The 14,558-nt window shown below is 46.3% G+C and overlaps 1 protein-coding gene across 2 annotated transcripts in view; it reads right to left on the reverse strand.

Annotated features, from left to right (window-relative positions):
• The window catches only part of LOC144103823 (lipase lipl-1-like), a 120,574-nt gene that overhangs the window by 43,440 nt on the left and 62,576 nt on the right, over nucleotides 1-14,558 (reverse strand). For both annotated transcript variants that reach the window (XM_077636524.1, XM_077636525.1), the window contains exons 3-4: nucleotides 3,408-3,522; nucleotides 1,518-1,668 (exon numbers count right to left, since the gene is read on the reverse strand). In XM_077636524.1, the coding sequence (XP_077492650.1) occupies nucleotides 1,518-1,668; nucleotides 3,408-3,522 (266 nt within the window). The remainder of the gene's footprint in view (nucleotides 1-1,517; nucleotides 1,669-3,407; nucleotides 3,523-14,558) is intronic.

A 14,558-nucleotide genomic window follows, 5' to 3' on the forward strand; every position in this document is an offset into this window, starting at 1 on the left:
TGTAGGATGTGTAAGTTAAAGAATGTTCCCGTTTGCAGCCTCCGCCAACTAGCTGCTTCTTGCTGTGTTAGAGACTTATGCGGAGGAGAGTATCTAATCCTCCTTCGTCTGTGAAAATTCAATATCTCCGAATATCCGATCTCAACGGTATAGTGGTGACCCAGGGTTTGCGGCTGCTCAGCTCGGTACGTTATCTCGCGAGTTAAGCTATCCGCCTTTTCGTTACCCTCTATTCCGATGTGTGCTGGAATCCAGATTATCCTGTGGGTTGTGTTGTGTTTGAGATGCCCTTCTTTACGGAGGATATTTAGGGCGGCTCTGCAGATTCTACCTTTCCTGTAGTTTCTGCATAGTGGAAATTTTCCGTCATGTTCTTATCAAGAAGCAGATCTGACGTCGGGGACTACTAATCACGACCGTTGTAGACATTTCTCGAAATGAACTAAGTCCAGCCACGTTGGTTCGGAGGTTGTAGAATTTGGGCACTCTGCGATATTTTGATTACGTGTCGACCGCTCGAAGAGCATAACAGGTAGACGGTATGGAAACGGGGTCGTATGCTTAGGTTACGAGAGGCGTTAAAATGCAACTGCGGTTGATATGTGGCTATTCTGAGCTGATCTTTGTGATATATTTATTAGATGTCCCTCCTTTCCCCAAGTTAGTTGCGCTAAATGGTTTCTAAAACTAACGACAAAACAATTTCACAGCAAGAGAAACCTAAACTGAGTTTCGACCAAAGTATGACTTTACGAGTAGGCACCAGTTCCGTCACCGTCACGAACAGTATCTTAAGTGACAACTCGCCTGAGTGCGTGTATAAAATGACCAAATAGAAAATAGTAATTGTCTCAGTCAGTAAAAACAGAAGTAATATCATAGGGCTGTTTGTTCATGACGTCACAAACGAAAGGCTGCCAGCAGAAATCGTATTGTTGTGGCAATGAAAGCGAAAATTTTAAAACGCATTTGCTCTGAATCTGAAAGGGGACTGGTTCTGAAACTTTTTTACAAAGCATCACAGATGCCTAGGAGGACCTCCGATGAAAGCTCTAGAGAAATGCGGGAAGCAAAAAAAAAACAAGAAAAACGTTTGTCATAGAACGAACCCTGGGTGGCTGAAAAAACCCGGGACCAAGCTCTACGCCAAGGATCACCGCCTGTCTCTAATTTATAGCATATAAGACTCTACTATTAATTCGAAGGCCTACAGAAAACAACACTAAAAACAACAAAATTTCAGAGTTGCAAGCAATGTACACCCTTGTCAAGGAGATACTAAATGCCATTGAAGTGAAAAAAAAATGCTGATGAGAAATATAAGAATGAATAAAGATTAATATATGTCGCTTAAAATCGCAGTCCCAATCTCACCGCGCCACCGACTGGATGCAAGGCGTTTTGTTTTTTTAGTCCGAACAACGCGAACAGAGCCTTAAATAGGCAGCGCTTGCTCAAAACAGGAATACTGACTAGAACGTCATTGTTTTCTTACATTCTTCCTATGATGTACGCACCTTGTCGTTGTACTCGGGCCTCGTGGAGAGGAGGACAAGGCTAGATGTGAATCCCTGCGAGTAGACCAGCAGAGGAAGCTTGTCTACACCGGTCACGTTGAGTACGAGGTCGATGAACGCAGGTATATCCCAGCGACCGATCTCGTCAAAGCTGCACCAAGATATCAATACAAGGAAAAGGAGCGATGAAGATTATTAGGGCATTTATATCCTGAGAAAAGGCGGACAATATCAAATGTGAGTTAAACCGTCTTTGGCCTCCCCGGCAGCACCGACGTCTTCGCAAATGGCGACATGATGAGGTGTTCATAAAGTGTCGATATGCTCACAAAGATAGACGAAGCACTATGTATTTCTGTCTAACGTTACTGAACCCTAAACGGAGCATTGCATGCCGATGCTATATTAGGAAGTCACACCCCACTCTCATCCTAATATAGCAGGAATAAATTTGATGCTATCAACGTCATTATTTATTTGTTTACAGCAATGCTGCTCACCGCAGTACCAACCCACTGTAGTGATTTTACCTGCACTTTAACAAGTGCGTAAAGGAGTTACACAAAAGAAGCGGTTTCAGTAGAAAAAGTGCAGCGAATTTATGCTTCAGAACGCAACTGGGCTGCGTCTTACAGTCATTCCTTTTATAAAAATAGCTTTAAGTAGTGTAAGGACATTTTACTGCTTAGACGCCTACTCTCTGCAGGTAACAAAAGCCAGAAGGGAAAGAAATCTTTGTATGCTTTGGGACAAAGTTGTGATATAGATGCGGATGTTTTTATGTCCACGACAATCCCGCGCACCCTTAGGCGTTGCAGATTCCAGGAAAGAGGGATGCTATTTTTCTGAACAAACCAATAATGAAAAACCGATGATTCGAGCTTTTTTACACTTCCACTACCGTCATGACCAATCCGGCAGAAATTACTAGCAGCTGTTATTTCAGCACACTACCTACCTTGTTGTTTCTAGACAGATGGTTGCACCCGGCCATATAGCTCCTTAAGCTGATTCACAACGCTGCTGTGGCCTCAGCTCGCGTTCCTCCCGTAAACTATGAGCTGCTCATTGTATGTCAGTGATATTCTGAAGGAATTGTGACCAGGTTATAGTGGTCATAGGAATGCTACCCCCCTTCTAGCGATGATGCCGGATATACGGGATCATGTGCTTTTCGAACACTACTGTGGATTACACGGACCACACATCAATAGTTTGCCGCTCTAAAAGAGGCGCGAAAGTAAGACGGCTAGAGTGAAACATAATTAACGCACAAGGTATTGTTGGAAATAGGAGGTGAGGGACCGAGTTTCGGCAGTAGATGTTATTATGCGTATGCATGATATACAAAATAAAAAACTGGTTTATGCGTGCAATAATTTCAAGAAATTTCTACGACAAATTAGTACAATGAAGCTGTTAATAAACACGAAACGGAAGAGTTCTTCGCTTTCTTGCTGTAGTTATAGCCCGCGTGCTGAAAGGCCAAAAAGTAACAGGACGACAAAAAAATCAGGTTTTTCCGTAAAAACTGCAGTAGAATGAAAATAAATATATTATTATCAAGTAGTTTCGATAGATCTGACAATACTTACACAATGCCACTCACGGAAGCAGCCAAGCATATAAATAAGTTGGATTGTATTCTGCTTCAGCGAAATGAATATAGATCCTTGGTTGCCGTAAAGCACATGCTTTAGTCCTGGTTAAGCTCCTCAGCAGATTGTACATTTTTTATTGGATCGTTAGGAGTATGCTAAGCTTAAGCAGTATTTTTACATCAACAGAATGCTAGCCACATTGTCAATAAAATTATCTGGATAGCGATTCGCACCCTATTAGCGGCCATGAGCCTTGTACGTAAGACAAGGCTCATGACTCACAACTTGCCTCCATTGCCAGTACCGGTCGTCGTCCTGCTTCAGCTCGAGGTGGCTGGAACGGTATGCAATTTCCCTCGTGTTCATCACCCACACGTCGTAGCCAGCGTCGGCCAGAAGGAAGCCTGTGAGAAGAGCAGCAGAATAGGGTAACTTTTTTGATGATGATTATGGATTTTTATGGCGCAAGAGTATCTATGCGCAAAGAACGCCACGGCACAAAGCATTTTCAACTTCTCAAGGTGGGGGTCAAAGACGCATTTCCCAAGGATTTCACCCTAAATAAGCCGAGCACCAGACCAGGCGAAAGCTTGTACCCGTTATATCACCGGTGGGTAGCCGGCGGCACTGGGGATCGAGCCCCGCATCTTCACCATTCGAGGCAGATGCTAAACCACTTGGCCACCGCTGCGGTCTAGCAACTTTATCGATTACTCGGCAAATTTTACTTCCGTTTGGACGTAAAGTTCAAGAGAGTTTCTGTTTCTCATACTCTTATAAGGGGAAATAGCAGCAATGAGCGCTGGCAGCGTTGAAGATCAGAAACTGAGTGTCGTCAGTAAGATAAATTAGGAACCTTGTTGCTCCGGAACTTAGTTAAGCATGTTTTTGGCGAATCGGTTCCGCATACCGCAGTTACATTGGGAAAGGCCGGTCCTACAAAAGAGCAATGGGATGCCATATATTCCCAATATTGGGCTGATTAACTGTTCTGCTTGGTTAACAGGCTCGCATTGTAAACGCACCCGCCAATTTTCCTATCAAAAAAGAGCATTTTTTCGCTTGCCCTACCAGACGCACCCCATTCTTTTGGCGCCTTGTCTTCTACTGATGATTGTGAATGATCGTCCATTTTTTAAAGCCGAAGGAACTACGGAATGCTCTAAAGAAGAATTTATCCAATACAAAGACTATTATATCGTTCGGCGGGACGGCCACCAAATAAGCATGTTCCACGTGGAATTTGAGAATGAACAGAAGCAATGCTTGTATGCAGATGTTTCTTAGATCTTCGCACAGAATGCTCTGAGGTGGAATGAGTGAAGTGAAGTCCCGTCTATAGACCGCATTATGGGCCGGTGGGCGAGATATAAGTGCCACTTTAACAGAAAACGTCTTGCGTCTGCTCTTGAGCGTAGAATCCATGGTCAAGGTGGTGTTTATTCCGCCAGGCTATTATTGGTCCCATTCTCGCCGCTTCAAAATTTTTTGTGTTTCACTTCACGTAATGACGCCCTCCTCCCCCCTCTAGACTTTGAGGGATCTGTTTGGGGAAAATAGGGTGTATTATGCGACATAATACGGTAGTTAAGTATCTTAGCGCCGGTTGGTTGTAATCGTCGCTTGACTCTTTTTGTTTTGTATCAGTCGGTCTTAGCGTTTCTAACAGTCTTTAATCATTATTGGAGAGGGCATCTTAACAATGACACTGGGCAAGACACCTAACTCCACGTGTTGTGAGCCCCAATTGCATTCGGTAAAATGGGAAGCCAGCGGCTGCTAAGTAGCAGTCTTGTCCCGGTATTCTTTTCGAAATATGCTACAGTTTCTGCGGTCATCCCTGAGTTTCTTATTTGCTCGTGCCTTTTCTTCATGTTACCTGCACACCTCGTGACATGACCCTGATAATTTAGAAGAAGAAGATTCATTCCCACCGTCGCAGATGCACGAGGAGACGCTGGCACTAAAGGCATATGCATATGCAGGACGGCGGTCCCAGCCACCTCGTGCAGAATTCAACAGGACCGACCACACACTTGTCATTCAGAATAAGCAACATATTACACAAAATTTATACGAAGATAGCAACCTATACATAAACTACACAGATATGCACTTAAGCCGAGATATTATGAAAAATAAGGACGACAAAAATTCGAAAACCAAGCCTTTACACCTGTAAAATAATTTGAAAACATGCAGTATTAATACGAAATCAAAGATAGAGCACAATGAACAGCTTATGAAGGACAAGAAAAATAATGAAAGAGAACAAGCGCTAAAACGTACGCAAGTTTTTCAATGAAAGCAGAAATCAACCAAATAATAATGCCATTATTGCATTTCATTAAATACAAATACCAATGGATCACTTTAGTCTATAAAGCAAATATTTTGAGGAAACAATAATTCCTTAATCTTTTTCTGAAGGCCTTTTTAGAGCACGAATATTAGAGAAATGTTTCAAATTTATTAAGCACATGTAGACACATGCAGCACTGACTGGTAGAGAAGAAATTGTTTTCTATAATTCGTTCTTATTTTAAGTGTTGGTCGCGGAGTATGTATGTGATTGTATCCTCTATCACTGTCATCTTGCTGAACGTACAATTTTTCTTTATGTAGAACGTGGAGCAATTTTACATAGTAAATCTGGTTGGCACGCAGTATAGAATATAGATAGAAAAATGGAGCTGTTCTTATATTTGCGTACGGCTTTTGATAATTTTAACGCAAACGTAGAACACGTTTTTGTAAGATTAATAACTTGTTGTACTTGGTATTAGTTGTGGTTCGCCATACCAATGTCCCCATATCTCCACATACCTGATTGAGAGCTGCATATGAAGGCAGGTTAGAGGAACGCCATTGTTCCTGTGTTTGATCTTGTTGCCTCATCTGGTCCCCCTCTTTCTTCTACGGCGAGGCCGCTCCACATGTTAGGTTTAATGTACCCTTAGGCCTCGAGCTATGTTTTAGCTTCCCCGGGTGGAGGTCCGGCTCCATTGTTCGCTAGCCTTTCGGCCCAAAGTTTGCCTTTGGATTCTTTCAGACGGAATGGCGACAGCGACATTCCCGTGGAGCTTGTACCTAGTGGAGACGGGGACCTAAAATTGAAAAATTCTAAAATGACTCAGGAGCAACTGAAGGCTGTTACCAGCCACCATCTGGAGATCTCTGAAGTGCGCCCTTTCGGCCGTAGGCGCGTTCTGTGCCGATCCTCGGATGTGCAGTGCTTGTCGGAGTTGCTGCATTGCACATCCTTGGCGTCGTTTCCAGTTAAGCCCTTCATACCAGAGCAACTCGCATGTTCAAAAGGAATCATCCGCGGCGTGGACCCATCGGCCTCTCCCCAGGAAAGGCTTGAAGGCTTTCAGGACGCCGGTGTTGGCGTGTTATCAGTTTACCGCTGCACCAGAGATGCTAATGGCTCACGTGTGCCGACAGAGTCTGTGATTGCAACATTTGCAGGATCTTCGTGCCCGTCTGAGCTTAAGGTTTCGCCCATAGTTTACAGCGTCGACCCGTTACAACCTCATCCTTTGCAATGCAGGAATTGCTGGCGCTTTGATCATAGCAGCAAAGCTTTCAAATTTGTGACGCGTTGCCGATTAGGCGGGGACAACCATTCCGCAGACGTTTGCACATATGAGGGGCCCAGTTGCAAATCGGAAGCGCACCCCCGACTTTCAGAAGGAGAAGGCTATCGCATGCAGGTTAGAACAAGAGAACAAGAAAACAAAGAGATCAAACAAAACAAAACGAAGCAGTATTTATGACTTAAAGGAAAAGGGCCAGTAAGAAATCAAAACGAGAACAAGAAATACACACACTCAACACGCGTACAACACTACAGAATAAAGGAAAGAATTCACCGGGTACTGAGCGTCCCAGGTGAAGCAGGGGTGCCTTGAAAAGAGGACGGAACGCTGGTTGATGAACTGCGACGTGCAGCTGGTGTTGCGTCGACGTAAGCGGCGCAAGAGAGCCAGGTGGTATTAGGAGCAGAGAAAACTGCAGGAAGACGCCGGTGGTCTTCAGTCAACAGCCCAAAGAACTTGGCAGCGGCAGGAAAAACGTAGTCAGGTCTCGTCGACGGTGTCACGAAATGCCGGAGGCATGAAGTAGGCTATCCAAGAGTGCCTTTCGGCAGCAGGGACCCTCAGTACATCGGCTGCCACCTACACGCTTGCAATGAAGGCAGGAGGCTTGCGTCGGTGATCGAAGGGAGGTCACGACTGCACGGACCGAGAGTCCGGCGGCTGGCACCTCCACGCTTGAATGAAACGATCTCTGCGGCTCTGTCTTCCTTCACACCTCAGTTTTCTGACACGTCAGCTCTCCGCTCCTCGTGCTCGCCACGCTCTTTGTCGCCGTCGCCTCGCACACACCCTCCGCACGCGCACACACGAAAAGCTGGGCTGGCAGGCGCAGCGCTCCGCTGTCCTACGCACAACTGTCGACGACGCACCGCGTCCACAAATCCTCCGAGGATCTTTTGTGCACCTCACATATGTCCCTCTTTGAAAAATGTTTTCGCAGGAAATACTGCCGTCGGTGAACACAACACGAATGTTCACGTGGAAAGCAGACAAACGGCGTTGATGCACAAACACTAATGTTCACGTCATAAACGGACAAGTTAGATGCCGCCGAAGTCACCGGAGGCACTTTACACGGTGACACATGGAGGCACATGAAAATGCGCACAGAGAGAACATGGGATCAAACCTTATAAATCTGGCAAAACTAAAATAAAAAGAGTACAAAATATCACACACAAATTTCAAACCTGTCTGTACCATGAAGGTGAATACGTACACACTGAAGAACCCATAACCGGAGACTGAGGGAAAGAATAATGCACAAACGCTACCAGGCTACATTTGCACAGGTTACAATTGCGAACACCGGACAGTAGCACTGTACGCTGGGCATCACCCTCCGGCAACTTACAAATGACTCCTGCAAACAGCGCCTACGTTTTCCGAGCATGACAAACCTTTTCGATTAGAACGAAAGATGACGCCTGGACGGTCTCTTGGGGCGCACGCTCTTCGTATCGTTCAAGCATATTGATGTCGAAGAGCTTCTTAGTGTGGCCCAAGTCGATCCAATAATCTTTTTGCCAGAAACCACGAATGTACCTTGCCACTGCATTAGCAGCCAATTGTGGCTACTCGGCGAAAGAATGAGGGCACGGTCTCCAACTCTAAACTACCGTTTCGTGCTGTTCCTGACATAGTATATCTTCTGAGACTGTTGGGTACGCAACAAATTTTGATGTGCCGCTCTCACAGTTAGATAGAGACGTTCTCTCAGATCGAGAACGTAACCATACGTGGCCTTCGCGTCTTCTCCAAGCTCTTCCCTTGTCCAGAGCTCTCTGAGGACTGCGAGCGGTCCCCGCACATGTCCAAATATCAAGTGAAACGGAGAAAACCCCAGACTTGCCTGCGGAATCTCTCTGTATGTGAACAGAAGCGGAGGGATATAATAATCCCAAGTTTTCGGCTGCTTCTGATTGAGCTTCCGCAGCATCTGCTTGAGTGTGCCGTTAAATTTTTCCGCCATCCCATTGCACTTTGGATGGTAAGGGGTCGTGCTGAGATGTTTCACCGCCAAGAGATCATTGAGCTCTCTCGTCATTTCGAAAGTGATACAAGAGCCCTGGTCACAAAGGATCTCGGAAAACCTGTTCGTGAAAACATCATCACCAAACCTTCCGCCACGGTTACTGATCTATCTTTGGCAGACCACGGCGTCGGGATACGGCGTGGCAATGTCGATGAGAGCCAGAATATATCTATTCCCTTTCACCGATGTGGGCGACAGCGGACCGACAATATCGACAGCGACCCGATCAAATGGAGTGTCAATAAGAGGCATGCGTCCCAACGGAGCTTTCCCTACTCTGCCTTTCGGGCACATCCTTTGACAGGAGTCGCACGACCTGACATACCTCTTAATCTCCTCATGCACTCCCGACTAGTAGAAGTCTTCCAGAACTCGATCTGTAGTCTTCTTAATGTCCTGATGCACCGCCAATGGGCTATTGTGGGCAAGCCTTAACGCCGGTGATCAGCAAGACTTGGGAAGTACTACCTGTCGAACCTCATTGCCAGAGGCGAGATGAAAGAGGCGGTACAGGAAACCCCTTTCAACAGAAAACGATTGCGAAGTGCCGCGCCTGCCATAGAAAACCTTCCCTACTTTCACCAAACACGCCTTCAATGACTCATCGTCTCTTGGATCTGTTTCTAGCATTTTCTTGGTGAACCTCATGGGACCAACGCTTAAAGCAGTACTTTCCTTCCTTCGTCCAGAAACTTCCTTTCCAGCCAGCACCATTTTTGGGCACTCGCCCTCACCATATTCCCTGCGACCTCATCATTGACTAAGCCAACGCCCTCCGATTTCTTCCAATTAATATCGGGATTTGATGGCTCACGGGCCTCTCGTATATTTCCAATTATGACATCGTACAATGGTGTCTCTATGCACTTTACCAGGGCCGTGGCAGTGAAATAAGTAAAAGCGATATAGACTTATTCTGCCTCAGGAACTTCCAGGATACTGCCATCAACAAGGAACACCGTAGATCTCGAGCCGGTAAGAGCTGAGTCAGGAACTAGGGCTCTCCGCACAACCACCGTATTGCTCCCCGTGTCCCGTAAAACACGTACGGATAGGCCTCGGAGCTCTCCCTCTAGTACAGGCATGTCTCGGGCGTCTGCAGGCATTTTCCGGACAAGTCCGACCACTACCTTATCCTCAGCTGGTTCAAGCCTAGCTTCTGTGTGGACCCCCCGTTTCAGGCGCACTCTCTGGCTGAACACAGCAGGACCACTGCTTCTAGTTTTCGTGCTTTCATGAGCAGGAGCTTGCATCATGCCCTGTTTTTCTAGAATAAACGCAATAAAGCTGTTTTGGCTTTGAGCGACAGTCGGAATCCTTATCGTCAAATCGATTACAAATGAGGCACCTTCCTGACTGTCTACTGGATGGTACATCCTTCTCTTTCTGGATGCCCACCTCGAACGATTCTTTGAACTTAGGCAAGTTTCTTTGCCGTTGGGCCTCCAGAAATTTCGCTGCTGCCTCAGCCATTTTGTCCAGAGTTTTACACTCTCTTTCTCGAAGAAAAATCTCCAGACGACTATGACAGTTCCTCAAGAACCGTTTGGCCACCACCAAGTCTCGTAAATCGTTGTACGTTGTGGCCATTCCCGACCCATCGATCGAAAAGACTGAGCAAACAAGCTGCGTATTGCTTACCTGTTTCTTTATCGAGCAGCTTACTTTCACAAAACCTTTCGCGATAACCGTCTGCTGTAAACGGAAAATGTTGGAGCAGGGCTACTTTTGCCTTATCATAATCCATTTAATCTGCTGGAGGCAATCGACCGAACGCACGCAGAGCCTCCCCAGTCAGACATACTCAGTGCTGTAGCCTATTTTTCCTTAGACCAGCTGTGGCCTTCTGCGATACATTAATTTCTTCTATATTTTTTCATTGGGCGCATATGTCACACCAAATTCAGAAACCTGACTGCGAATTGTTGGCTGTTGATATCGCGGTTCCACAGTGTGCTCCCCTTACCGTTGCTAATGTCTATCAGGTGTTCACAGCGCAGATCATTTAAATATTCTTTTGAGTTCTAAAAGAGTGTTGAATGCTGGTGATTTCATTTCTCATTATGTAATATGGGGTTTTTGCACAGATGCATGTGGGCAGCTTCTATGGTCATGGATGTCGGGAAGGAACGCTTTGTACCTATTCATAGAACGCAATTATAATTCGCCTTCCTCTCAGGTTGACGAGTCTGTGGTGTTACCACCCCAGGGTGCAAAAACTCAACTTGACCAGATAGTGCAAGGCCTTGCTCTGCGATTTCAAGCGCGGTTGGTGGTTTAATATGTCCTGCCCCCTCCGCGCGCAGACTTCATTGCGGTCACACCCTCTGAATTATTTTTAGTAGTTACTGGCCTCAAACCTGCAGCTCCTGGATGCGATGGGGCATCTATCAGTATGTGGAAGTCTCTTGTGGAAGACTTTACCACTGATATATTGCATATTGTTATTGTGTCCCTTGAGACAGTTTGGTTCCCTCCTGAGTGGAATATTGCGAAAATAATCTTACTTCTCAAGATCCTACGAAGGGCTTTGGGATCGATAACATTAGGCTGATTCCCCTCTTGTCTAATTTAGTACAACTTATTGAACGCGTTGTTCACAGCCGTCTTACAGATAACGTTATTGCATTACAAGCCTTCAGTACTTCTAAGATAGGGTTTCGTCGTGGGTGCTCGATCTGGACTGTTCATTTAGATTTGGAAAGCAGAATTGGGGTCGCAATGGAGAAGAAAGAGGCGGCTTTAGTAACTTTGGATACCGCTAAAGCATATGACTGCGTAAAGCACTCTATACTATTGACCAAGCTTGACGAAATTCGGCCGCCTTCTTATATCTTGCATGGGTGCAGAAATTCCTAAAAAAAGCAGGCGTTTCTTCTGTTCCGACGGTTTCTTTACTTCCAACACATTTTGTCAGACTAGTGGTGTGCCTCAGAGATCGGTTCTGTCCCCTTTATTTTTTAACATACTTATGCGGGACGTACCTATTCAGTGTGACATCAAAGTGTATGTGCATGCAGATGACAAAGTCTTCCTTGCTTCTGCTAGAGACATTCATTCACTATACCAGCTATTGCAGGCCTACCTCAATTCCCTGGAAGTATGGTTGGGTAAGTTACATTTATTTCTTAACATGAAGAAATTCTCCGTTCTCGTTTTTCTTCCAGCGTCCCCTCTTTATACCTGCCTACTGTATGGTGGCGCCGAAATCCCGCAAGTTGAGTCCTTAAAGTACCCAGGTGTAATATACGACTCTTATCTAGACTGCCGACCTCATATCGGAAGTATAGCCCTCGAAGTTGAGCCAGCTCTCGGTCGTCTGACGCGAATCAGTAATAATAAATTCGGTATGTGCAGAGACACTTTCGTATTTCTCTATAAGACTTACGTAAGACCCAATCTTGAGTTCGGTTGTGTTCTGTTCTCCGGTTGTACTTGATACAAAATTCAACCTCTCGTGCTTTTGCAGAGGCGCGCTCTACAGCTTAGCCTGGGTCTACCAAAATCATTGGCAAATTGTGTCCTCTTTCTCGAAGGCCGCGTACGGGACTTGAACTCTCGCTTCCAGCTTCTCACAGTGCGCACTTTCTTACGGGGAATTGAGCTTATTCCTGGAGTGGCTCCTCCATATTTTTGACTAACCCAACTTTGTTTTTAGATAAACATTTACCGCTCTACAAACTGCCTCAATTTGTGTTTACAGAGCACCTGTTGTCTAGAATTGCACTTTCGCTTAGGTCCGTGCAATGCGTTAGCAATGTGTAGGCTGCAGTAGCTGTTTGCTTCGACCATACGCTGCCGCTTTATGCAAAGCACTTATCTGCCAATGTGTTAAATGGTCTCCTGGAGGAACAACTGCCCCAATGTCCGAGCCATGCTGTTATTTTCACAGATGCCTCTAAAGAAGGCGAAAAGGCAGCAGTAGGTGTTTATTCCCACACACTAGATTGGTGTTATTCTATCCGAGTCCCTTATTATACACCACTTTTGGCTGCGGAATTTCTTGCTATTGGTTTGGCCCTTGAAAAAGTTCCCCGCTATGTTACTCAAGTAATCATTCTTTCGGACTGTCTCTCAGTGTTGGCAGCGCTTGAAAGCTCGAGAACTAGTCTCTTGTACCGGTCCCTCATGTACACTGTGTCCCTTCATGTGAAAGAAGTGCGTTTTCAGTGGATCTCAGGGGGCTGTGGCGTTAATTCAAATTCGATGGCTGATTTCGCTAAGAAATCAGCCATCAATGGGCCTGTTGCCCATGTCGTTCCGAACCTCACCGTGCTGACCACGACCCGGTATCAACGTTACCAAATTCACTAGTGCCTGAGCCACGAGCCCCTCCTTGCTACAGCTGACTTTGAACATTTAAAATTCCCTTAGAACATACGCTCATGCGCTTCAAGGCAATGTGATGTTTCCATGACGCTGTCGCGCTGCAGGATTCCTTCTCTCAATCTTTATTTACGCCGCTCTGGGTTCACGCCATCCAATCTATGTGCGTCATGCAGGTCTTTGAAACGATAATCATTTCATTCTCTACTGCCGGTGGTTTGCACGGCATATAATTCAGTTTTTGCTAAATCCTCTCGCTCAATTAGGGCTGCCGTTTACTCTTCCCGTCCTTCTCTCCTTCAATGCAACCGCCAAAGGGTGTACCCTTAGGAAGGTGTGTGAGTTTCTTTTCGGGTATGTCATTGCAACCGGGAGACTTTTGTAGTAACTTTTTGCTGCATTTACTTTTCTCTGAAAAATTATCTTATTTATGATTATTCCTTTAAAATTTATGTATTGCCGCTTTGTTTCCTCAATTATCATTCCAATTTCCTCACGATCTTTCCAAATTTGATATCTATATTCACAGATTCCTCTATTGATATTTGTCAGCCGATTGAGATAAACCTCTATTAATTTTCTCCTGTTTGGTTCCGCACCAAACAATGGCCAATCCCCCACCGTGGGTATGTGCCATCGTTCTTAAAGCGACAACAACAACATAGTGTCGCAGACTGGAGCACGACAAAGTGGGCAGTAGCGCGGCACGGTGCGCTCGTGCTAGGCCCACCGCCATTAACAGTAACAACAAAAATAACAAATCATATCATCGCCATCTGTCCTGTAGTCCTCTTTTCATTGGCTCTCCGTCATGTAAAATTTGGTATAAGGTGGTGGGCACCTTCATCATCCCGGTTCCGGGGCTCAGGAGCCTGCTGTCCATCGAGGTCTTCTGTGGAGTGCTCGTGGCTTCCCACCTCGCGGCGCTGCTCCAGCCTGCCAGCTATGCCCCGACGCCGCCGCTCTCATCGTCCTCGCCCCACGCCCCGACGAGAAGACACGACGACCGGCGCCACTGACCTGAGTCCCCACTGACCTCCCACACGCGAGAACCGACGACCTACGACCCTACTGAACCGAGACCGGCGCTACTGACCATAGACACCACTGACTACCCAGCCACACATGAGAACACAGTACCCCGGCCCCTAACTGTTGGCTGCCTCCACGAGCCTCGGCGCTGCTTCCCGAGACCGGCGGCTCCTCAGCCTTCGTGGACCTGGCTTCGCCCGCTCATCATCTGCTCATCTCTTTCATCGTGACGGCAAGCCCTTCATCTTCTCTTCTCTGTTCATACTTTCTACCACGCCCATCGCCACGTCTTACGTTTCAGCGTCACTGCATTCTCCTAGCTCGTGCGATCTGGACGATCGCTCGGCAGCCCCAGGTAGTGTCACGGACTGGGATACGACAAAGTGAGCAGTGGCGCGTCAGAGAGCGCTTGCGCTATGCCCACCGCCATTAAATCATTCCATCG

This window comes from Amblyomma americanum, chromosome 9, assembly GCF_052857255.1.
Source record: "Amblyomma americanum isolate KBUSLIRL-KWMA chromosome 9, ASM5285725v1, whole genome shotgun sequence".
Taxonomy (NCBI): domain Eukaryota; kingdom Metazoa; phylum Arthropoda; class Arachnida; order Ixodida; family Ixodidae; genus Amblyomma; species Amblyomma americanum.